At 42.1% G+C, this 23,730-nt stretch overlaps 1 protein-coding gene across 1 annotated transcript; it reads right to left on the bottom strand.

The window, feature by feature from the left end:
• Positions 1-466: 466 nt before the first annotated feature.
• Positions 467-10,566, bottom strand: SERPINB5 (serpin family B member 5). The gene is made up of 6 exons (XM_075142557.1): positions 10,393-10,566; positions 7,700-7,837; positions 6,537-6,654; positions 4,956-5,098; positions 3,317-3,484; positions 467-1,991 (listed from the first exon to the last, which is right to left on the bottom strand). Exons 1-6 carry the CDS (start codon positions 10,564-10,566, stop codon positions 1,599-1,601), a joined length of 1,134 nt encoding a protein of 377 aa, XP_074998658.1. The 3' UTR covers positions 467-1,598.
• Positions 10,567-23,730: the final 13,164 nt, after the last annotated feature.

Here is a 23,730-nt window from a genome sequence, read left to right as displayed (position 1 = left end):
GAGCCCATTAAAGGTCCACAGAGGGAAGGAAACCGGTAAAACCACTGAATCATTGTGACTAAAGGCTTCTTGTGGGTTGGCAAGGTCAAGAATCAAAACAGAACTCCTGTCTCCAAATTCACAATAACCAGCGTGCTGTTCTCTGGTGTTAGAAGAGAGAGGTATGCATATTAGGGGTTTCATGTTCCCATTTAGAAATCTCTTTCCAGTTTCTTTCAGACCTGAAGCACCAAGAGGAATTCTCTGTATATTGTGACCAGGTAGTAACATAGTCCTTACTGGGAACTATCATCATCTGGTCCAGAAGGGCAATCCAGACATTGATTTAGTTTTTTATTTTGACTTTGCGGCCTAAGTGAATCTGTTCATTTCCATTCCTATCATTTATTGGAGGTCAAGAGTGAACACTGACACTGTCAAGTGAACACACAAGAGTGAAACACAGACTGACACTGGAGGTATTGCAGACATTTGACACGGGTTTTATAGTGCTTTATTCTGAACAGTAATTAGGTAAACCAGTACTGAACATATGCAGCAGGCAGTCTTTAGATAGAAATGAAAGCTGATTACCATGATTTCATACGGAATTTGGAGATTGGTAATTACAATGTTAATCTCACTCAAATTGAAGTCCTTATTTCTTTCTCATGCCTCAGACATTAAGTAACTGTATGGAGTCTCCTTAATGCTGAATCCAGAACTCAAAATGGCAGATAATCTGTGTGTGAAAAGTGTGGCACTTCCAGTATTAATCCAACTGTTTTCTATCCTAGAATTGCATAACGTTCTTTTTCTTAGGATATATACAACAGGGCTCCTCGTAGCTGCAGTGAACTGGTCCCCTCTTCCATGCCTGAAGGGCAATGAGTCAAAAAAATCCCATGCAGCAGAGTCCAACCTCCCCAGTCTATGAACTGATGTAGCTCACACTGAAGAGTCTTCTGGGTATACGTTTTGTCACCATGATTATTGCCTCTTGCATCCATAGGTCTCAGTGCAGCTGCTGTTTCACAGATGCAAACTCTGGTGCTAGCCTGAATTGTCTAGCTACGCTGCAGAACTTGGGCGCTGTTTCACTGGGCATTGGCAGGGTCCAGCAGGGCACCCTGGACCACCAGAGTGTAGCCAGGTACAAGGGGAGGGCTATCACACCACATGTCCACATTTTCCCCTTCTAGGCAGTAGGAATCCACAGGGCGTGGGTCATGAGGGAGAGTGGTTTGGCTAAGGAGAAGGAATGTAGCTCTTCCTCCCAGCGCCCTTTCCAACTCCCGGTCTATCTAAAACAGGCTCTCAATTCACTTCGTTTTGGGGAAAAAAATGTCACAGAGGAACAAAATATACTTGTTGCTGAGGCTGGGATATTTCTCAGTAAAATACGATGTGTTCTTCACAGTGGGAATCCTTCAGCTTAAGGGGATGAAACGTAAGGAGATAAACTAATTCTGCTGCATATGTAGAGTACCTTGTATTACCCAGCTGATATATGAACCTCTTAGATTTCCTTTCAAAGGTGATAGCCAGGATGCCAAGCTTTACAGGAACATGCACCACCATAAATGTAATTGTGCTTTTTCATAATGAATACGCGCTGCTTAAGGGGAGCAGAATCGGCCTGAAAGAATCACGTTGCGAGTTTTGTTGTGCCTAAACAAAAAGATAAATGGATGGTCAGCTTTAAATTCATCTTTGTGTTGCAGAATCCGATATCCTGGTACCTCTCGGGACTCGCCACCTTGTTCATTTACTTCCAAAGAGATTTTATGGATGATCTTCGACAAAACCACACCTTTGCTCTCACACATCTCAGAGAAATCTGATGTGCTCTCATTGAAGACATTTGTCATGCCCAGGCTTTCTAGAAGTGGCTTCAGGTCAAGATCACCTTCCACGCTAAACTTTGGAAGAAATACATTCACTTTGGTGTTGGCCATCATGCTGGGATTGGTCCACTGTAATAATGTCTCAGGGGTGAGTGCCTTTTCCAGCTGAAGACAGAAAGGAACGGAGGAAATTAATGAGCAGTCCAAGGAAAGAGAGAAAAAAAAAGACCATTTCTGAACTTCCCATTCCTATCAAGCCCCAAAAAACAAAGTCCAAAAGGCTACCTTTGCTTTTGAATTCACAACCGTCGCATTCAGGGTTAACATACTCTCAGTTACATTGATGCAAGTATGATCTGATCCGTAGGACAGGCCTCCTGAGCAATGCCACTGAACGCACATGCTCTGACTATTAGCCCCTTACAAGCTTTTGATAGGCAATCACCTCAACAACTGTAGGAAGGAACCTGAGAAAGACAGCCCCTACCCAGCTTACACCCGGCCAACTGACAGATCCAAAAGTCTTGATTCCTGACCCTACGCAGTAATGAAATTGCTGGTATTTGGGACAGAATACGACTCCAAATCCAGAGCCTGATCTCAATCAAACATGCAGCTGTTTGAGCAATGTTGTAAAAACTGGGGGTTGAGGAGGCAGAATTTGGGGCCGCAACAAATTGGTGTTAGGAATGGTCTCACATGCATTTTAAGATACGCGTGTTCTGTAATTTACTCCTACCTATAGAAGTACCTTACAGCTGCAAGGGCAGAGTCCTCCTGCCTTGAAAATTTATGGCCAGTTGCAGCAAATGACAAAGGAGACTTGTGTGATCATCTATCTCTTAATCCTTAAATTTTGAAGAGACGTGAAAGTATGTTCTGTAATTTCCATAGAGAAATGACATAAGAAATAGTTGTTTTTAGGAAATGCCTTATTCTTCTTCAAATTTTTGTGCAATTGTAATGAAAATGGCTTCTTTTCAGACACCTCTGCTCAAAATTAAAACCTAGAGAAGTGTAAGACCTTAGCAAAAACAATCACAGATATATGCCAACTGAAAAAAAAGAGGACACCACAGTAAATGAAGTCAGCACTACTGAGTACCCGGTAAGCATGAGTTTAAGCACTTTACTATAGCAAGAACAAAAATTTTTAAATGAAAATTAATTTTTTGGGCCAGATTTTCAAATAGATGCAGATTCCTAAAGTACATCATGGGCACTTCTGCACTTTACACTGCCTTCTGTGCAGGCCCTATTTAAAACAAAGTCTTGTTCACAACCTCACACTTGGCCACAGTGGAAACTATGATGTCACAAATATGACATCAGGAACAGAGAAGCAGAATGAGAAGGTAAATTCACAGGAAACTTACTTTTTGTTTCTTTCTACATAGCGTCTAAATAACAAAAACCTTCCACAAGCATGCGGCATTATAAGCGGGCTGTTTCCAAAGGAAGCATCATACTAATTGTTTTTCTTCTCTCACCTGTTCCAAGCCAGTGGTCTCATCTTCAATCTCTTTGGGCAGCAGAATGAGCATGCTTATATGTTTGTTAAGGCATGGAAGCTCAAGGATGGCAACATTTAATTCTTTTACATAGCCCAGGCAAAAAGTAGCTTCCAGATTCATCATTTGCACTGGTTTAGTTTCAGTCTGCAAAACAGAGAGGAAACAATCTATCATTCCTTTTCATTCACAACTAAGACGGCAAGAGAGAAAAGTTTGTAAGCTTGCATGTAAGTGGTACACTGAGTTACCATCAGAGAATTTGTTGGCTTGCATAGGTAATGAAACCAGCTTTAAGTGACCCTTGTAGTGAAAGCTGTTGGCTCTCTACAGTAGGCAGCTTTCCAAAGAAAAGTGGAACAGAAGTCTACTTAATACAATAGCAACATATTGGGGATGTGCCTTAAAAGAGAAATTTACCTAATATCGGTGGCCCTTCATGCCTGTTTCACTGAGTGCTACAAACTATACTGTCTACAGGGCATTGTAACGCCAGTAAGTGTAAAGCACTGAGCACACCTCAACAGTGAAGGTCAAGCTGTTCATATTAATAACTGATATTTTGGTTCAGGAGCTGAAACAGAATAAGAAGAAATTTCAGGCTTATCTAAAGCCATATGTCTTCGTTTTTCATGAATGAAACAAAACAAAACTCACTATTTCATAGGGAAGATTTACAAACTGTTCTGTTCACCTGGAAACTCATTTTAAAATTCAAATTCAGTAGAAAAATGTTACTTTAGGGAAAAAAAATTGAGATGTTTCACTTAAAAATTTTATTGTTTATTGTATAATTTTAAAAACTTCTTTAGTTGAAACTGGTGGTAATTTATGAATATTTTCAGTGAACCTGAAACTCCAACGTTTCTCATACACATACATATATATATACACACACATATATATTTGGAGTATAATCTCTTTATCTCACAAACGTTGCCCAGCTTTGTATCTTGGTTCACAATATTCTGCACAATATTGACCACTGGCCACAGATTCCTGAAGGCAAGAGCCATGGGTGCTGCACCCACCTGGACCTAGTGGCTAAGCAGGGCCGGTATGCAGAGGGCTGCAGTCCTGAGCCTGACTGGAAAGAGGGAGATTGATGGGGTGCCATCACTGGGGAGGAAAGCACAGGGCCAGGCACCGAGGGGGTATACTCAAGGACACCTCGTGTATAGATGTTCCACTAGCTCTGTGACCATGAGACATGCAATGTTTTGTGCTTTACCCCTGCCGGTTTTGGGATGCGGCCTCTGGTACAGGCTGCAATCTCTTGGAAGCAGCTACCCATGAGGATGTGCAGCCCCTTGTTGCAGGCAACGGCGGCTTCTGGTCACTTGTGTACTCAGCTGCTTTTGTCTAAATACGCTAACAGGACAGTCTGTTTTCACACTGAGCCTTTGAAAGATGGATGTGAAAGCACCGGCTAAGTTTAAAACAACATGACAAGCAAACTGGTTTAGGGACCCTCGCAACAGCATATACGTTTAGATAAAGAGTCTAAGAATGCCATAGTAATAATAAACATTTCTCATTTTCACTTATTGGGATTTCCTTTGCTCAAAGTTTGCATTTTATTCAGTGGAAACAGTACTCTTTTTTTTTCAGAACATACCTTGTTGACTTTAAAAGGACATTCTTTGATCTCTGCCTCTGGGAACTTCTTCATCCAGTTTGTGACAAAATAAGCTGCATTAACTAGGAGGATCTGAGTCTGGTCACTTATACTATCCTCATTCAAAATATTCTCCATTTTGCCTGTGAACAGGTTTAAGCTGGTTGTTAGTTCAACAGTACATTATCAATCTATCAATTGCTTCAACTGAATATGGAAACACTTCACTGAATTAAAATATTTGTGTCCTGCACCTCACCAATAGGAGATTTTAATTCTAGTGGGAAATTCCAAAAAGAAGCACTTACTTAAAATTGCAGTTTAATGTTTGAAATGGGATTTGGGATCAAGACAGATCTTCCAAATGACACTTTTTTCTTGGCTTATATAGCATGGAATCAAAAACATGTCTATTGTTTTTTGTTTAGTATCTTAAAGAAAGCACTGAAATTTTCAGTGAAATTTAACAGGTGTAAGCGAAAAATCGTTTGTCATTTTGTCATTTGGAGAGCTTGACTTGAAGGGAAGTTCCAGATTAGCAGCTACTCATTTCTAGAGTGATACATGAGAATAAAATAACCACAATAACAAAAAATACTGCTCTGATTACGGTTCATAATGAAATACTGCTACGGACTTCAAAAAGAGTATGAAAATGTTGTGTCCCTCTCGCTATGTTTTAGACCTGTTCAAGCACTGCCATAAAAGACACTGAATTGCGAGCACTGGGGAGGCAAGTCCTGCCTTCACGCACGAATTGCACAAGGTGCTTCCCCACGAGCACCTGTGCCAGCCTGGGAAGGACCAGGCGCGACTCACGCACCCATGTTTTCGAATCTGTACCACACGAGGGCAACAGGCAGCAACTGACCCCAGCGCTACCTGTGCACAGGCTGCAAATAGGCTCGGTTATGGGTGCTGCATGCTCGCATGGGCCAGGGCTGGACCTCTGCCCCCCACAGACTGGGCAGGCTGTGCCCGGGGACCCTCACGCTCATTGATGTGCACCTCCTGGGACTCGGCCCAGCGGTTGGTGGCTCAGCAGTACTGCGGGAAAAGTGTCCGCAGCCCCATTTCCACAGGAAGGCACCTCCAAATAAGAGCCGCACGTCCACTTGTGGCACCCTTACTGGCAAAAGCAGCAATGCAGCTGAGCTGACTGCGCTATTAATTAACAGCCTGAAATTCAGAGTCCAGAAAATATTTCCCATTAGAATAAAATTTTTAAAGGAAACCAGGGCCTGGGTTCCATGTATTGATGGCAGATGTTTGTGAAGCTTCATAGCCAGGAGCTGTCGCTCACGCAAACTGTCCTGCTACAGTCAAAGCTGTCAGCAGCTTTCCCCAAGGCTAATGCAAGATCAGTCTCACATTTCCTCCTTCAGAAATGCTGCAGTAGTAAAGTTAGTGATTTCAAAACAGGCTGACGTTGCTAATCCTCATGAATCCAAGTAATAGGTCTAGTCCCATTGCTTTCACTAGGTATTTACTTCTAAAAGCATTAGTAAAGAGGTATCACGAGGACAAAGATCTCTTTCTTCAAAGAGGCAAAGAGCATCCCCAAGGTTAAGCTGTACTCACCATCAGTTAGCTCTGAAAGAGATTTGTTGATCTTCTGTCGGGTTTCCTCAGTTTTTTCTTTGAACTCCACTAATTCCAGTTCAGCTGGAAAAGGTCTCTTTGTGGAGTTGACAAAGTCCTGGAAGACACAAGTTACCAAAGTCATCCTTGGTTAAATGCCATCCATTCAATGGCTCTTTACACAGCCTGCAACATCAGCATCCCGAGCTTCACCACGGGGTAGCTGGGGAGTTTATGATGATGGACCGCTACCGAATAACAGCGGGTGACAACCAGGATGCACAGCTGCATTCAGCACATCGCTCCCAAGGGTGTCTTCAGTCCGGGGGCATTACATCAGCAGGTAAAGTAACTTTGGTATTGCAAGAGTGAGCACGTTGCCAGAGTTTGAAAGGATAAAGCAACCCCCAGTCCAGACCTGGGTAAGAGAGAGGACTGAGGTAAAGGCCACGGGCTGCTCACATCATGTCTGTCCTTGCCAGATGAGACGTTTATTGCTGTGGATGGGTATTGGCCTTTGCTGCAGCAGAGGCTGAACAGCAGGCAATCTGATTACATCATTTAAGCACGTTGAGTTTTCTGAAACATCACTTTTAGGCTGATGTTGTCCTTGCTTGGGGCCCTATTCAAAGGCAACTTTGGGGGAAAAAAAACCCACAACATTTTTCTCAGTTATTTGCAAGGTCCATAAGCTATAAGGCCAAACACCACCTTCCTCACTTGTGTTGTTTCAATAGCCTCCTCAGACAGATTAAGAAAACGACAGTTCATGCAGTAATTACCTGGGTGTGTGAACTGGACACACACTTGCACCACCAACTTGTTTTAAAACTCCTTTTCACTCATACTTACAATGCAAAGACCTTGATGTGGCACAGAAGTTATATTGCATTCAAAACCTACTGAGCCTACTGACCTAAAGCATATTAATGACAGAATTACAAATGTTGTAATAGTTGCGTAGCTTGGGGTCAAGCAGCACACTCATCCTCCTATAGACTTTTACAGCAGCAGAGAATATATGTTGTTCATCGTCTGAATCTAGTCAAGTAACAGCCAAAAGTGAGAGAATTTATTTTAAATAACATTGAAGTCTGACACCATAACCCGTCAACATGCTGGCCAAGGAATTCATAGCACCGGGGCTTTTCTGCAGTACTTACTGTGGTAGGGTTAAGAGACTTGTCTACAAAGAGCCGTTTGACCATTTTCAGTGCAAAGAAAGAGCTGAGCTTGGAAACATCTGCAGTTACTGTTTGAAACCCGAAAGAAACATCTTTGACATCCTGTAAATGGAGCACCTGTTAAAAGAACATAATAAAATACTACGCATCTTTTTTTAATTTATTATCTAAACATCTAAACATTCCTAACAGCTTAGCAAAAAATAATGCTAGTTTGTGACCAGAGCTATGGCTTTTCGTATTTAAGCTAACAACACAGCCTCTTGCTGTTGTTACTCAGAAATCATTTACTTCTTTGACATCTTCACATAAATCTAAAAACCTGATCCTACCAGAACTTTAACCAAACACACACACTTCTTTACTGTGAGCAGTCCAAAGAAATCAATAGACCTGTTCGTGTTGGTGATGCGGCTTAGTTGATTAAAACTCTGTAGTATGGAGTCATAACGTTTTCACCAAACTTACATTCCTGTCCAAAAACCTGGAGCTTTTAAGCCAGATAAATGAGCGTCCCAGTTAGTCTCCTTTCCAGAAGTGGGCTACATCTTTAAAAATGCTTGATAGATCATCAAGTTTTCTGATTGCTGTGACTGATAGATGACATCACATGATATTTCAGCAAAAATTGATCAGATAACTATGTCTGTTTTGGTAGACAAAGTATGAGCTGGAGGTAGGGCTGCTGATCCACACATGGCCACCTCCCAGCTCCTGGGAATGACAAGTCCAGTTCTAGGAAGTTTTGGGGTGACCTAAAACTCACTGCTTTTAGGCACCAGAGGGGAGAGGTTCCTGCTGGTTTTCTTTGAAATAACCCTGTAAATATGAACTTCTATGCCTGCTTATTACAGCGTCTTCAGTGGTAGCTGTTTCATTACAGGCAATCTCTCAAATTCAAACAGCAATCTTCTTTTCCCTTTGTCCCTCGCTCCTGCTCTTTCTCCCTGAACACACCGTATCGTCCCAGACACACAAATTGCTGCTCTGCCTTAGCCACCCCTCAGTGTCCTCCCCTCTCCTTGCTCAGTGGGAGCAGAAGGAAATAAGCTCCCAAGGACGCAGCAACAGCACATCTCTCACAGCCAAACTCCACGGTCATTTCCTCAGAAACAACCTTCTCAACCTACTTCCTTCTCCTCCAACGCTTTTATTTTTCAGTACGCAGAAAACAATTCTGCACCTGGAAACTATGTTTGGGGAGAAAGCTACGCTACTACAACTTCTCTACCTGGGACAGCTTTTAGCACAAGTTTGTTAACTGATATTCCAGAGTAAGACTGCCAACCTGGCTCCTTTAGTACCTAGTATTTAAAACCCAAGCATGAACACAGGGGCAGGCAGAAGCTAGAACAGACATGCAAAATAGGAGATATTACATTTTAAAACATACCAAGTTCTCCTTAGTATCTGTAGCCAGCACTTTTTATATACCACTTGAGAAATATGAAACATAAACGCGCTTGTGTAACAGAACTCCATTTGTGGATGTGTACATCAACTTATTATGGGATGGTTCAAAGCAAATTGCAGACACAAGTGAAAATGAAATTAAGCACAGGTTAATACTTTGAACTGTCCCATTAGAAACCCAGCACTTGAATTTTGAAATGGTGAGGAAGCTGCAAGGTGTCATTTAAATTAATTAAAAAAAAAAGACCTAGAGTTCATTTTTTAAATTTTTTTAAAAACGATCCTGTTTGGAAAAATCTGCAAAGCCAAGAAGACCTTTGTGGATATATTGCTTTGCACCTCTGTGAGTAGCACGGGACTCATTGTAATCTGTGGCATGAGGGGGGGCACAGGAGGCTGCGCTCGGGGGTACCTTCAGTGAATGAGGAAGTACAGGGAGGAATTCCCAAAGGAGGGAAAATGTATTCAAATATGTAGAACGTCCCTCAGAGCAAGGTGATAATCAGCATATAAATGCATACTGAATTTGCTTCTTATTCACCTCTAGGTAACTGCAGAAACCGTGGGCATCCTCGCTGGGATAAAAAGGAACTACGCAAATCTCTGCTCACAGGGAGGCAGCAGAAGAGGCTGCAAGGCTGCCTCTCTGCACCACAGAGTGAGCTTGATAAACTGATTGCATCATGACTGCCATGCTGCATCGTGGTGTTGGAAACCCCTCGAACACCATGAGCTGCTTGTAAGGAGAAACATTCACGTTGTGCCCTCTGCTACTGCATTAGCCTCCTCTTAGCTGTATTGCCGGAGAAAGGGGAAATGTCAGTGACAGGGCTGCTAAGCATACTTGCTGCTGACAGATAGTGGCAAAATTATTTCCAATTCTATAAAGCTTAGGCATTCTTGAATAATGAAAAAACAATTACCCAGCAAATGCAGTGATCTTCATTACGACTTGCAGCCACAATCAACCCTACGCTAAAAGGAGACAAGGCTTTAACGCAACTGTTGAGGACTCTGCCATGTCCCCTTCCACCTTGTACACGCTTGAAAAAGCTTTTTCTTTATGCCATATTTTCAACCTCTTCTGCTGTGCGGGGCCACAGAGTCTGGAACCATTCAGGAATTTTGGATGGATCTTTTGCAGCCTGGCTTACAAGGGAACCAGACACCCAGTAGAATATTAACAAGAATAAATAAAGAGAGCCACCTCTGACAGCCATATAATTTTGCAGCCACAGAACAGGATGCTGACAGCTTACCTGTTTCATTTGGTCTGCAGTATCACCTTTCGTAGCTTTATATGCCAGAGCCAGAGACGTTGAAGTACACAGTGGGGCAAAAATAATATTGGCTGTTTTGTCCTTCTCGCATAGTTTTTTGAACATATCAACTGCAAAGGCAGTGTTTGCTAGCTGCAGAGCGTCCATCGTCATTCTGAAACAGAAAAGGGAGAAGAGAGGTGACTCACAGAGTATAATTCTACCTCCTGCTGCGGTGGGGCTGGGTCAGAGCCCTGATTTCCTTACTGAAGGAGGCTGGACACCAGTATGGGAACTGGGCAGCTTGAACCTACAGTGAGAGGAGGGGAGGACCTGATCAAGCCCACTCAGCCTCAGAGCACATCAGCAGCTCCTGAGGAGCAGGGAAGGCCTCATCCACCTCCAACCAAGGAAATGTGAGCGGTTCAGCAACAGCCATCATCTTCAAGTGACAGCTGGCAATGCCACGTGTTACATGGAGCCAGTATTACCAGAAGCACTTGAGGAAATCTGGGTAGGTCAGGGTGACCCACGCATATTGAGTCAAATTGGATCACAGATGAATTTAATCTGTTTTTAATTGATACTCTTAAAATGTGCCGACTTATAAGATACTTTGCCTATGCTCTGGGCTCTCCTGACTCTCAGACAGGCCTTTAATAGTCTCATAATCTTTCCTGTCTCTTGCTTCATGGCTAATTGTTCATTAAAGCTTTAGCTTCGGTACATGTCCTTCCTCTAAGGGATGATTCCCCATTCTCCCTAGCCTTGCTAGAAGTCTCCAGAAAGCTGTCTGGTCCTGTAGGTTGAGAGTGTGCTAGAAACTTAAAGGAGGCCTCCTAAATAAATACTGCTGTGTGCCCACTCATCACTTACACTGTTTTAACTGCAAATATTTTCCTAGCCGTTCTTAATAACTGCAATTGCCACAGGGCTGTTAGATGATCTGTGCAGTCAGGAATGGGAAGGGTGGTGCCCAAGGGTCAGTTGCTGCAGTCTATGCTCTGGGAAAGCCAGAGAGTATTCCCATCTTCCAGACTGCTTTCACACACCTGAAATTGCACTTTGGTGTAAGCACGTTTGTGTAGATTCAAGCTAACAAGGGTGAACCACAGAATTTCAGTCAATAGCTCAAGTCTGGCTTTAGACCAGCAAGCATACAGAAGATGACCCCTTTGGCATAGTGAATTTGGCACTACTCTGCCCCCAGTGTCATGTATCCCTAAAAAAAAGGCAATCTGTTAAAATTAACGTTAAACAGCTCCATCAAAGCTATTGACAGAGACAGAAAGGAAATAGAAAAGATGAGTATTGGGAGAGACTTCAAAAGGCGTAAGATTTCACACAGAACCTAAAAGGTGTCTCCAGCATTTGCTCTCTCCAGGAAAAATGGCAAACTAGTGGAATAAATATGATGTGGAGGGATGATTTTATAAGGTGTGTTCTTATCCAGACACATACCTATCTACATTTGCATTTCAGGCTCTGACATTGAAGATCTAGGGGTCCTATTTTATCCTGTTATGAAAAGGAAAGACAGTTATTTCTTGCATTGGTAGCAGGTTTGCTAATCTTTTGAGAAACACCTTAAGGACAGGGATTTCTCTCCAATAACTGACTACTTAACACTGCAGTCTCAAACATTTATTTACCTAGTTCATATCATTTGCATTCCAGCCAAGGAAAGATCTCACTGGGTGAGAGCAGAAAGTTATGAGAAGACAAAAAGGGGGAGAGGGAACATATGGGGAGGGAACTGTCTCCAGCAAGGTACCTTTTTTGACCATTCACTCTCATCCCGGTTTGGAAAGGCATTTTGAATCAGAACAATCTCCTATTCGAGTGCATGTGTCATACTGCCCAAACTTAGCTGAACATCTGACACCATTGTACAGAGATGCTGTGGAGCAGTTGTGGTACTTGACAGCAGTGAATTACTTCCAAATAATCTGTGGTATTTATACATTTTTATGGGAGTAACAGAATGGGTGCATAATTTGCCTGCAACATGGTAGAGAAAACACTTCGATTTACGCATAAGGCCTGTTTGATTAGAGAAGGCCGTTTACAAAATAAATGTCTTTATTTTTATTTTAATTAACTTATACATGTTCTTGGATCTATTTGGTAAGGCAACTGGTTTATTTGGCAACTGGTTTGTTTTAGGCTAAAAGATTCTGTATAAAAGGTTACTGAAATGTATTGCACAATCTAATTAAGTAAAAAAAAAAAAAGATGCTGGCATAAAACCAAGGCTTTTTCAATCCATGTTTGAAAAGCACACCTAACGAGCACTGCACTCTCGCGAAATGTTCTGACTGTTGGTATTGGCACCAAACTGTTTGCTAACAAATCCCTTCCCACTGCAAAAAAAAAAGAAATTTGTCTTGAAGAGGGGAAACATTAAATATATATCACTGAAGAAAGTTATCCCCACGTAAAAATATAGAGGAGTATGCTTTGCAACATCTAGATGCTTTGCCAGAACCCTGAATTCAGAATGGATCTGGCCAGACTTGTCCATCTTCCAGTAGCCTGGCAGTGCCCAGCAGCTGCTTGGTAAAGAGAGACTATCCATGTGAGATCCCATTTTACAGTGTCAGCAGGCGTCGAGCTGATGTCAGAGTGAGGTTCAGGAAACGTGTCTTAGAGATGTTATGGGTGTAAAGGGAGAACTAAGCATCAGCCCAGCACTGCAACCACCCACCTCATTTACGTAGTCACAATTTCTCACGCATGAAAGCATCTAATTACCAGAAAAGTCAAGCTTGCCAGATACCATGGGCTCAGCACACACCTTAAAGGAGGGGAGCTTTGGGCAGAACAGTGACAAAAGACAGTTAAAACAAATTCGAAGGACTGAGACTGCTGATGAGGGAGTGACTTGGAACAACAGGAGCAAAGGAGCAAATGTAAAATCATCCTTTAAAATGCCTCTCTGCAGTTGCTCATCCCAGACGTGCACCTTTGTGCCTGTGCATGTCTTAAATAAACTCCCTTGCACAGGCTCCCTAGCTTATCTTCCCCATTAACTCAACCATTCACACATGAACACACAATATATACATATACTTTGTCTCCTCTCTCTCTCTGTCCCCCGCCCCCAGCTAAAATTTGAAGATTTGGGGCAAGCACCAACTCCCCAGGTATTTCTGACTGAGGAGCTGGTGAAAAATTACCCAGGGAACCAAGAATGTGTCATTCGACATCTACCACCCTCAAGAAGACAAACAATATGAAGAATCTCACAATGCAGAATGAGGCATGCAGTTCACCTGAAAAAAATCTTATTTGCTAGTGGGGTAGAATATCATTCTTTAGTGCTGGCTGGCCTGATGTTACTTTATTTAGGCCTCTGGATCTTCCTTACAGGCTAAAAATCAATACGCAATCATAACTGCTTAAAAATACTTCTTGTTCCTTTCTGGCTTAATACTGCAAATGCTATGCTGTCATTCTAACATTAGCATTTTCAGTTTTATTGGCAAATCTAGGGTGATTTTAAGATATGTATGTGCTACCTGTGTTTCGCTTCCTTGGATTGCAAGAGATTCAGAGTAAGAAAATAAAATAGGAAATTTTGCAAAATTGAATGAAGCTCTTCTTCCTCATGCCAGTGCAAAGCTGTATCAGGGCTTAAAAACTTTTCTTTTCTGACTTCATTGGTAACTCTGATACTGTTCATGTTGGATCATTTTCTACAAAGTTTTGATGTTCCTTTCCAGTAAGGAACATGGGAGGTATTTTGTGGTGAACCTCTTATTTACCTTTTGTTCATCCAGTAACTGCTCATACTCTTACAGCTTCTTTTGTGCTGAGTGAAAGTATTTCTGGTAGTGGTAAAGCTCTCCATTCTTACAATTTCTTTCTTTTAGTGCTACTATTGAAATAACGCCCATTCAGGGCATTTTGTTGGGAAAAAAGCTCAGTTTCGCCCTTAACCTTGAATGATGGGCTGGATAGCAAAGAATAATCTCTATTCCACCATCTTTTTCAACTGCACTTGGTCAGTCAGAATTTTATGCTCCATTTATTAATGATGTATGATATTTAGGAGCTCATGGCATTCATATTCTTAAAAAGAATTTACTGTATTAAATATTACAAAATCTTAAATCTCGTTAAAGCCTTGAGCATCCCAAGCTTTGTGAGTCCATTAAGCCGGTTCCCGTCAAGTGAGAAGGGTTGAGGCTCCCAGCAAGAGGAAAGCCCATTGGCTGCCCATTAGCAGCCTTAGAAATCAGACGCAGCTCCTGAGTCAGTAATCACAGGGAACCCTCGAACAGGGAGGAGTCGAAAAATTGAAAAGGAAATTTTAAAAAGGCCTGCTGCATGGATTCTTGCTGAGTCCCTCCTTTCCCGGGAAAGTGGTATGTCAGCATTTCCAGAGAGGCTCGCGGCACTGGGGCATCTTCCAAGCACAGGTAGCTTGTGATCCACCCAGCTTTGCTTAAAACTGTGACTCTGCCACAGTGTTACAGAAACACTTTCAGATACAGAAGGGAGCTGAAAGGCTACTGAACCAGTTATAAAAAACCTGACTTAAACTTGTTTATTGGCATTAGACACCATTTTTGCTTAGTCACTCTTGAATGCAACAACAACAACAACAACAACAACAAAACAAAACAAAAAAACAACAGAGACGCTTTGTTTACTACCTGCTTACTAAAAGAAAAGCTAAATATAGCTTATCTTTTAAAAATATAATCAGGAGAATAGCAATATCTGTGTGGAAATGTCTGACAAGTCAAGTTAGCTTTACGTTAGGGATAATCCCATAAAGCAGGACAAGTATTTATTTTACTCTTGTCTTGGTTAAGCGGTCCTTCCAGAAGAAGACACCTGCGGCAGATAAAGCGTGGGCAGTGCTGGCCATCCAGCGCTGTGGCGGTGTATTGGGTTTACAGCTCAGGAGCTGTGAGTGCCAGCGCTGTAGTCTCTCCAGTTCAAACAAACTTCCACCGAGAGGCTAAATGATATGAAACAACCCACATGCATATTTCACAAGTGAGGCATTAATATTTGAAACTAGCTCAAGCATTTAACTTGACCCCACTTCAACTCTTACTCGGCAAACACAAAATGTAAAGGAAATAAAAGACTTCTGTGAGCCTTTTCTTCTTACTTCTACACAAATGACAACTATCCGCCTGGCAGACTACCTAGCTATGCAACAAGGACACAATTTCCTCTGAACAGACATTTCTTTGAGGAACACAAGGCATCAGACTGATGTGGGATCAGAGCGTCTCGTATGGTTGGGGAAAAAGCACTGTCAGCAATATAGCAGGGAAAGTCACTCCAGGAAGGAGAGAAATGAGCCACCGCAATATGCTTTGTTGTACCTCAATAGCCAGTGAATTCTTCAAACTAAAAGGTCACACTGAAAATAAATGGGTAATTACTGGACCTAAGTTCCTGCCCTTCACTTTAAACAAGTGCGGATTAGTCACTTGATTAATAATTCAAAGCAGAGCAGAGTGTACACACCTCTGCAGAAAATGAGAGGAATATTCCTCTGTAACAGAGACTTACAAAACAGTCTAACTCCTACTTTGACACATGGAGCATTTTCATGGCATCATACAAAACCTGCTTTTTCTGATATGGGGAAAGCCATTTGCAATAAACCACCACATTTTAATAATTCCTAATGCCCTTGCTGTCTCACCTGCCAGATCCTATTCACCACTTCCAATGAAACTTTTTAGGGGGAAGAAATATAGCCTAGCAAATGCAGCAATTTGGGGATGAAACCAAAAAGTTGTAGTTTGGGAAGGCTTTTTTGCTCCTCTAATTCCACATGACATCTTTTCGTACAAATTTCCTTATCCCAATCCTTCTACGCGATTATGTTTCACGATGGAGAATTGTTAACTATTAGTTAGGCATAAATTAAAGTATCAGAGGAAGAAAAAAATCTGTACTTACTTTGCAAGGCTGTAATCCTGGTAAACGAACCAATGAAATGGGTACAGCACGAAGAACTAGCTACCCGTGGTGAAATCTTGCCGAGCAGAAGACTCTCTTAGCTTGCCTGCTCATTGACACCACTCCCACTTTCCCAACCTTAATTTGTGCACACACACACTCCCTCTCACTCTCGCTTTCTTTTTTTTTTGCTGCCATTAATCATTCTTCATGGCAACTCCTACATTGGAGGAGCAAAGTGATTCACACCAGAGTTGTCTTTGCCTGCCCAGCTACTGAAGACAACAACAAGCTCTGGCAGGAAAGAGCAGCCTTTGTGCGTTGCCTTCAGCAAGAGCAGTACAAAAGGCACCAGACAAGAACAGACGAAAACTACGAAGGAGAGAATACAGGAGTGGATGAGCAATTAAAAGACCTTCTGAGCAAAACCAGTACTCCAAGTTACGTTGGAATTGCCGCTATTTGCAGAAAAATTGTAATTGTGAAAAAGATGCCCAGGAAGACAACCAAAACGAGTAGGAATGCGTGGCTGGGTGCTTTGCATCTGCATCTGCATTAAGACAGTTTCTTAACTCTGTCTTTGTAAGGGGCATATGTGTGTATTTGGTTGTCTTAAAAGCCCAAGGCCAGACTGGAGTTAACACTCAAGGGAAAATATCTGCCCTTCTTGTTGCTGTAAAGCAAGAGCTTCGTCCCATAGGCAGCCAGGTCCTCTGCAGGGGAGCAGCCTTCCCTGCTGCTAGCTGTCCCCAGAGGTGGGAAGGGAACAGAAAGAACCATCCCTTCACCTCCAGGACCACTAGGATCACGTCATATGGTCCACGCTACTACTGATGAACATGACAGGGTGGGGGAAGAAAGTGAGAGGGAGAGGTGATGGCACAGCCCACCGGGTCTATTTTTATTCAAAAGATGTACGCAGTCCTTAGAAAAGAAGAGGTGGCCTACCCCTGCTCCACACCATTCTGTGGTTGGGCAGCTGCCCTGCCTGCAGTGAGGAACGCCAGCAAGTACTCCCTGGGAGGCCATGGCTACACTTCGGTCCCCGTGAGGAATCAGTGTGACACACTGCAGGCACAGCTCAGGTTCACACCTCAGTAACCCCAGGTGGCCCTGCATACTTTTAGGCTACAAAAGGTAAATGCAAGATAATTGAGTTTGCTTTCAGGTTTGCAGTGCTGGTGAGCCCAGCTGCCCAAATGAAAGGGCTAGGAAACCAAAGGATGTGTTTTCACTGACACGGTGCCTCCTCGGTGACAGTGGGAATGGGGGAGCTGTTATCTCCTTCTGGAATGACACGTTCCTGTGTTGCTTTGAGCATAAATCACGCCACGCCACGGCGTCCTGATCAGGTCCTACCCATGTGTCCTTCCAAAAGGCTCCTGAGCTCTTATTACCCAAAGGAAATTATATTTTACTTTCTGCTGTGATGCAGATGGGGTTCACCTTCCATCATGACCAGACAGCAAATTTAAAATTTGTATGCTTTGCCGTGAGTGAATTCATAACAAAGACAGGGTGTGGATACATGTAAGCAATTAAAATAAGATACAGGCCAGTCGACTAAACTGTGCCATCTGGGTCATCATTGTTATGTATCTAATTATGCCTTCTGTAAAAGAAATTTTGATGAAAATCCACAACAATGTTGGCTGCCAGACTCTTCTCAGATGTCTGCAGGTAATCTACATTGCCAAGCTGGAGGTGTGTAAACATCACTTACCCTCCACTAGATAACTGCTCTGTGATAGCTGAGGTCTGGCACTACGTAGCTGTACAGAATCCTTCAGCCTGACCTAGTTACTGCTGAGAAATTAATTATTTCTGGTCATGGTGCCATGAAACTAATAATCACTGCTGCAATTGTGATGCTTCAAATGAAGGAGTCCACACTGGCACTGGTAACTGAGTGGCTCAGAGGGAGTCCTGCTTCCCCGGAGAACGGATATTTTGGGCTCATTTGCTGTTGGAGGTAATGTTAGAATAACTGTGACTTCCCAGTAGCTTCTTATTCATATTTATGGGAATTCCTGCCATATGTCTGAGTCTTACTTATAGCCCAACCAGGAAGATGTGGAAAAGCAGAAGATGCTAACTTGAAAAGTAGAAGATGCTTAACCTCAGGTAGCTGAGGTTTGCAAGGGATAAGAAGCAGTTCTCCCCCAGTCCAGGAACACTCTTTCTCAGTCTGATTGAATGACAACTACTTGCATCAGCTTCCCTGTCTCCTGCGTTTACCTTTCACTAAATTAGTCTGGTTCAGTTTAATCTCAAAGTATTTTCAACACACACCTATTATGACCTATATTTCTATCACCAAGTTAAAAAAAAAATAGAACCAATAACAGGATTTTTCCTGTTTTTAAGCCTCCTGTGAGTTGGACACCTCCTACTGTGATATTATCTCAGAAAATAAGGTAAACAAATAAGGTAGAAACAATGGGTGTTTGACGTGGAACACTTTGAATATTAAAGTCTGAAGCCTTGTAACACAGACAAGTTACAGTCTACTGACAAATTAATAACTGAGCTCTTGTCCTCACTCTTCCAGGTCTTCAACAGCTCAAGGAAAAACACAAACTAAGACCTTGCTGGACACTAGGATGCAGCAGTTACATATGTGTGTCTTCACCTATGAACCAGCAAGCCGGACATGCTTCGTTGCAGAAGGGATGCAACCAGCCAGGTGACTCTGTTGTTACTCAGCCTGCTTTCTGCCCTCGCTCCCCGGCTCCCCTCGCCACTCCCTCTGAACACCTCCTAGGAACGCTGTTCCTACATGCTGCTGCAAAGGAAAGAAAAACAGCCTCCTTCTCTCCGCTCTTTGAACAAGCTCATTTGGGGAGAGGGAGTATTCCTGCTGCTCAACACAGCATGAAGAACTATTTCAACTATTTCAGAGACTCAAAGCATCCACTGTAGTCTTCTTTTTTTCCCCACTAATGCTCAGTGCACGTCTGATTGCAATTAATGCTGTCATGCTTTGGAGGCCACACGGGAAATCATATACAATGGGACTGAATAATGAATAGAACAAACGGGTGCATTCTTTCTACGCTGCCAGTCATGAAAGGTCTTCTAATTGAGTTACAGCTTTCACAGTAACCTTTGGATCTTGCAAGGAAGCCAATGATAGGAAGTCATTTGTACACTTCTATTTTGATTCAGTGGCCTACAATTTTAACACAATTAGAAAAATTCAAAGGGTAAGACTGCGGTGTCTGTAAACAGGTATACACAGCAGAACTTTTCATATTCCTCACGTAACATGGGTCTAGATTACTATTCAGCAACAGGAATAAGCCATAGCCAAAATATTTTTCATTTTCATAAGAAATGCTAGCAAAGATCAGACCGACAGTTATAAACCACAAGTTAATTTGAAATTAAAATAACACTTACAATAATAAAGTGTTATTCTATGGTTCCATTGAGACAGACACAAACTGAACAGTAACAAGCTGTCTCTCTTTTCTCTTTCTTCCCAAGGTGTTTGCACTGATACACATAAAGGATGGCGTCACATAGCAACACACTGATTCAACATGTATGGTAGCAATACAGTTTTCTTCAGACACGTCTGCTGACGTAGAAGTATTACTCACCGGTGATTACTCCTAATAAGGGACAGGAAATTAATTTCTCATACTTACATGTGCTCACTTTTGGGTTTTTTTTAGAGAGGCGGTTCTGGACTGGGGTATACATTTCATTGGGAAAAAAGTGAAATAGGCAGCCAAACAGCTGACAGCTTTCAGTGAGAACAAAGCCTTTAATCTGGTGAATGGGAAATGAATGATCCCATGTGCTGGAATCAGGTTGTTGAGGATCTGGCTATTTTCCCTAAAGGCGTTGCTCCCAACACTTAGCACCGGGCATAATGCTCAGTGTAATACAAAAAAATCAGCTTAATAAAGAGATAAATTTGACTGACTACTTAGAAGAGCCTGTGAAAATAGCCTCACAATATGACTAGGAAGTCAAAATATAAGGGGAAATCCATATATGTAAAAGAGACAAAAATCCCTGACACATTATTCTGAAACTTTATCTTTTTCCCACTGTACAAAGACTAAGATCAACCTCTGTGAAACAAAAGCAGAGACACAATGCTTTAGATTAATTATTTCTCACTGAAGCATCTGTGATCCACTCCTTCCAGGAAGAAAAAATTTTGAACCCATCCCTGTGTGCACTGCTGGTGCAGGGTGCCATCTCATGGGGACACAGATAATATTCTTTTTCCTTTGTCACTGATGCCCGCAGTTACTGCACCAGCTTCCTTTGCCAGGCTGGAACTATGACTCAAAATCACCTGCCATACATTTGTCCCAGAAAAACTGCAAACACACTCAACATTTGTCATGTTTCCTCAAGTCATTTTTTTTCCATTTAGTGATATTTTCAAATCTTTGAAGTGCCACTCCCTAGTATTGTTTAGGTGAATGGATTCACCTTATTGAAACCATCTTACCATGGGAGTACTGTTACTGAGGATGCTTTCTCTACATATCCACAATTTATTGTGCTTGATTATAGATCTGTGGAGGACCTCAACTAGTGAATTATTGGCAGCACAATAATCCATCAGTAAATTCCTAACTGAGCATAGGAACAATTTTAGAATTATCCTCCTTCACCTAGCAAAATAAAATCTGTATGGGGGTAGGATTGTTCCCATGACTAGATCAATGTGAAAACTCTAAAGAGAGAGGAGATCACATTGACATAAGGTAAATTAGCAGAAGTACCTTTCCCAAGAGGAGTAAAGGGACCAAGCAGCCCTCTTCCTCAGGCACCAAACTAGTTTTAACGCAGAGCTTCAGCAGTTTCTGTAAGGGATTACGTGACCTTCACTGCCCACCGTAGCAGACCTAGACTCTGACACACAGCTTTGCTTCCAGCTCTGTGTTTGTATTACTCCCTTAAGTGTCTCCTTATAATGTACAGAGGAAGCAGGTATGAGAATTAGGGATTTTTTCCCCCTCTTTCTTTTATCCATTGTCATCAGTAGATGAGTCACTTTCTTCTGTAATCCAAGTTAGTTGTGTCTGTGTGATTAATGTGGGTGAAGGCACACACTTTCCCAGAGTTGCTTAGTGCAGTTTCACAGCCTGAATATATGCGTATTAAAAGAAAATAAAAGCTTAGAATCAATATTTGCTGAAGATTTCACTGGAAGTGGGTGTGCCTTCACAGGCTGAATTTTCTCCTGTTGTGTTTCAGTGGAGGATGGAGTGAAGGCCTTTGTCGATCCCTGAATACAGCTAAGATGAAGTGTGAACATGTTAATTCTTGCTTCTCCAGTTGGTATTTGGCAGATCTGTTAAAGGCAACCAAATCACAGTGTGCATTCTTATGCACTACTTGAAGGAACACACCCTGCACGTTTTCTGTATGATCAGGAAACTATAGAACTTATACCCGCAAACCTATCTTGACTTCCAGATGTAAAATTTACAAATAATAGTCCAAAACCCAAGCTAATGTAAGCTATTCCCATACTCAGCAGCTGATTCAGCTCATATCACTACTAACCCAGGACCGCTAGACTTGCATCACAAAATACACAGAAAAGAATATTATATTAGCCCATAATAGGAAAAGTATAAAAAAGTTGTAAATTGTAAAAAATTATTCTATATTTTACAAAAGAAACTGCTAGGACTTGATAATAGAATGCTTCCTTTTCACTTTCCCAGTTACATTTAGCCAGGCGATAGGTAACCTACTGAGAAGTAGCTTTCTTCAGTCCTCCTGAGATCTAATGTTCCCATTAAGATCTATGGGGAAACTTCAGAGGATACTGCATGCATATTCCGGCAAGCTAATAAACTTACTAGCACAATAACATTAACATTTATATAACAGGAATAGGTCGTAAAGATGTAATTAGGGCTATAGGAATTTGTGGTAATGCAAATGCCTATCCATCTGTCTACCTAAGGTCAGGATTCAAAGCCCACTGTGAAGGTGGCTACCGACTTCAGTGGGTTTTGGGTAAAATAGGGCAACAGACTCGTTAGTGAGAATTGTATTGAAAGGTGTGGAGAAAGTGGTGTGCACGTTGAAGGATTATAGACAGCTTATGGTAGAATAATAGCCTGGTTCAAAGAGCTTCCTGCTTAAGATGAAAATTATTCTGCTAAGAGTGGCTTGGATGAAGAGAAAGTTAAATGACTTCTCTATCCAGTTTCTGCTCCTTTCCATACAAGACCTAATTAAAAGGCTTAGGGATTAATAAAGAGGGACCTAGGAGGGAAATGCTGGCCCAGAAATCTAGTGCAGACTAGATTGCATTAGCTGCACAGCCTGCTACTCCTAGTACAGCTGCTGGCCTTTGTTGGTTGTGGGACTTCTTGTGCTCCTCTGAGCCTGCCTGAGTGAGAGGTGCAACAGCAAGTGTCTTACCAGTGCGGTGCTCATCCCCCAGTACAACACCATTGCATCTTCCGCACTGTGGAAAGAGGGAACATATTGGTTGAAAGACACCTTGGATGGCCCCATTTCTTCCTACCCTCCCATGAATTAAAGAACTGTGAGAGTTCTTCTGTGCTTAAGCTCTTGTGCTGTTCTGAGGCAGAAGGCATGTTTAGACCCCTACTTCTTAAATTACCATTTTGAAGAAAATGACAAGACAAACCACCATTCAGAAGAAAAATTATTTGAAGGAGCTGCAATATGGTCTAGTCCCAGAACAGTTCTCTTCCCCTTTATCTCCTTATTCATTCAGACTGCAAGTCATTCGGTAATGTTGTGAACACTGCTCTCTACAGTCACACAGGAAAAAAACACTTTGAATTTAGCATGAGAATAAAGTCTGCTGGACGCATCAGAGGTGGCACGTCAGTTTTAAAACTTACTCATGCAGCGTGACACTCTGTTTTGCAACAGCTAAGTTCAGTTATTCTGCTGTATACCGGAATGGCAAAAGTTATTTCCCTGTCATCTGTATAGAGGAGTCTGGTAATACTTTTAAAAGTACCTACTGGAGCGGAACTGCTTTTCTGCTTCTCATCGCCTAACACAATTTAGACTTCTGGTACTCTGGCAACAGTAAATACTACAGGCTTTTTATTGCACAGGCGAGCAGATTCCGGGAAAAAAAATCTGGGTCAACTCACAGATTTGTGTCCTTTTAAGACAGTGAGACACAAGCTGTGACAATCAGCTGGCTTGAACCCTTGCATAACACAGGCTGTAGAACCTGATCTACCAATTTTATGAGACCCGTGATTTCTCTTTGGATTACAGCATACATTTTTGAAAAATCTGGCAGTGATTAAAGAAGACCCCCAGGTAATGAGAGCATCTACAGTATCCTGAGGAGTTGTTCCAAAGATTCTACAGGTCATCAAAATCTTAAGGCAACATGAAGCAATCCAAATTTCACAGTCCAAACTT

This window comes from Calonectris borealis, chromosome 2 (assembly GCF_964195595.1).
Source record: "Calonectris borealis chromosome 2, bCalBor7.hap1.2, whole genome shotgun sequence".
In the NCBI taxonomy this organism is placed as follows: domain Eukaryota; kingdom Metazoa; phylum Chordata; class Aves; order Procellariiformes; family Procellariidae; genus Calonectris; species Calonectris borealis.
Note: the sequence above shows the minus strand (reverse complement) of the source record. Positions and strands in the feature narration are given on the sequence as shown.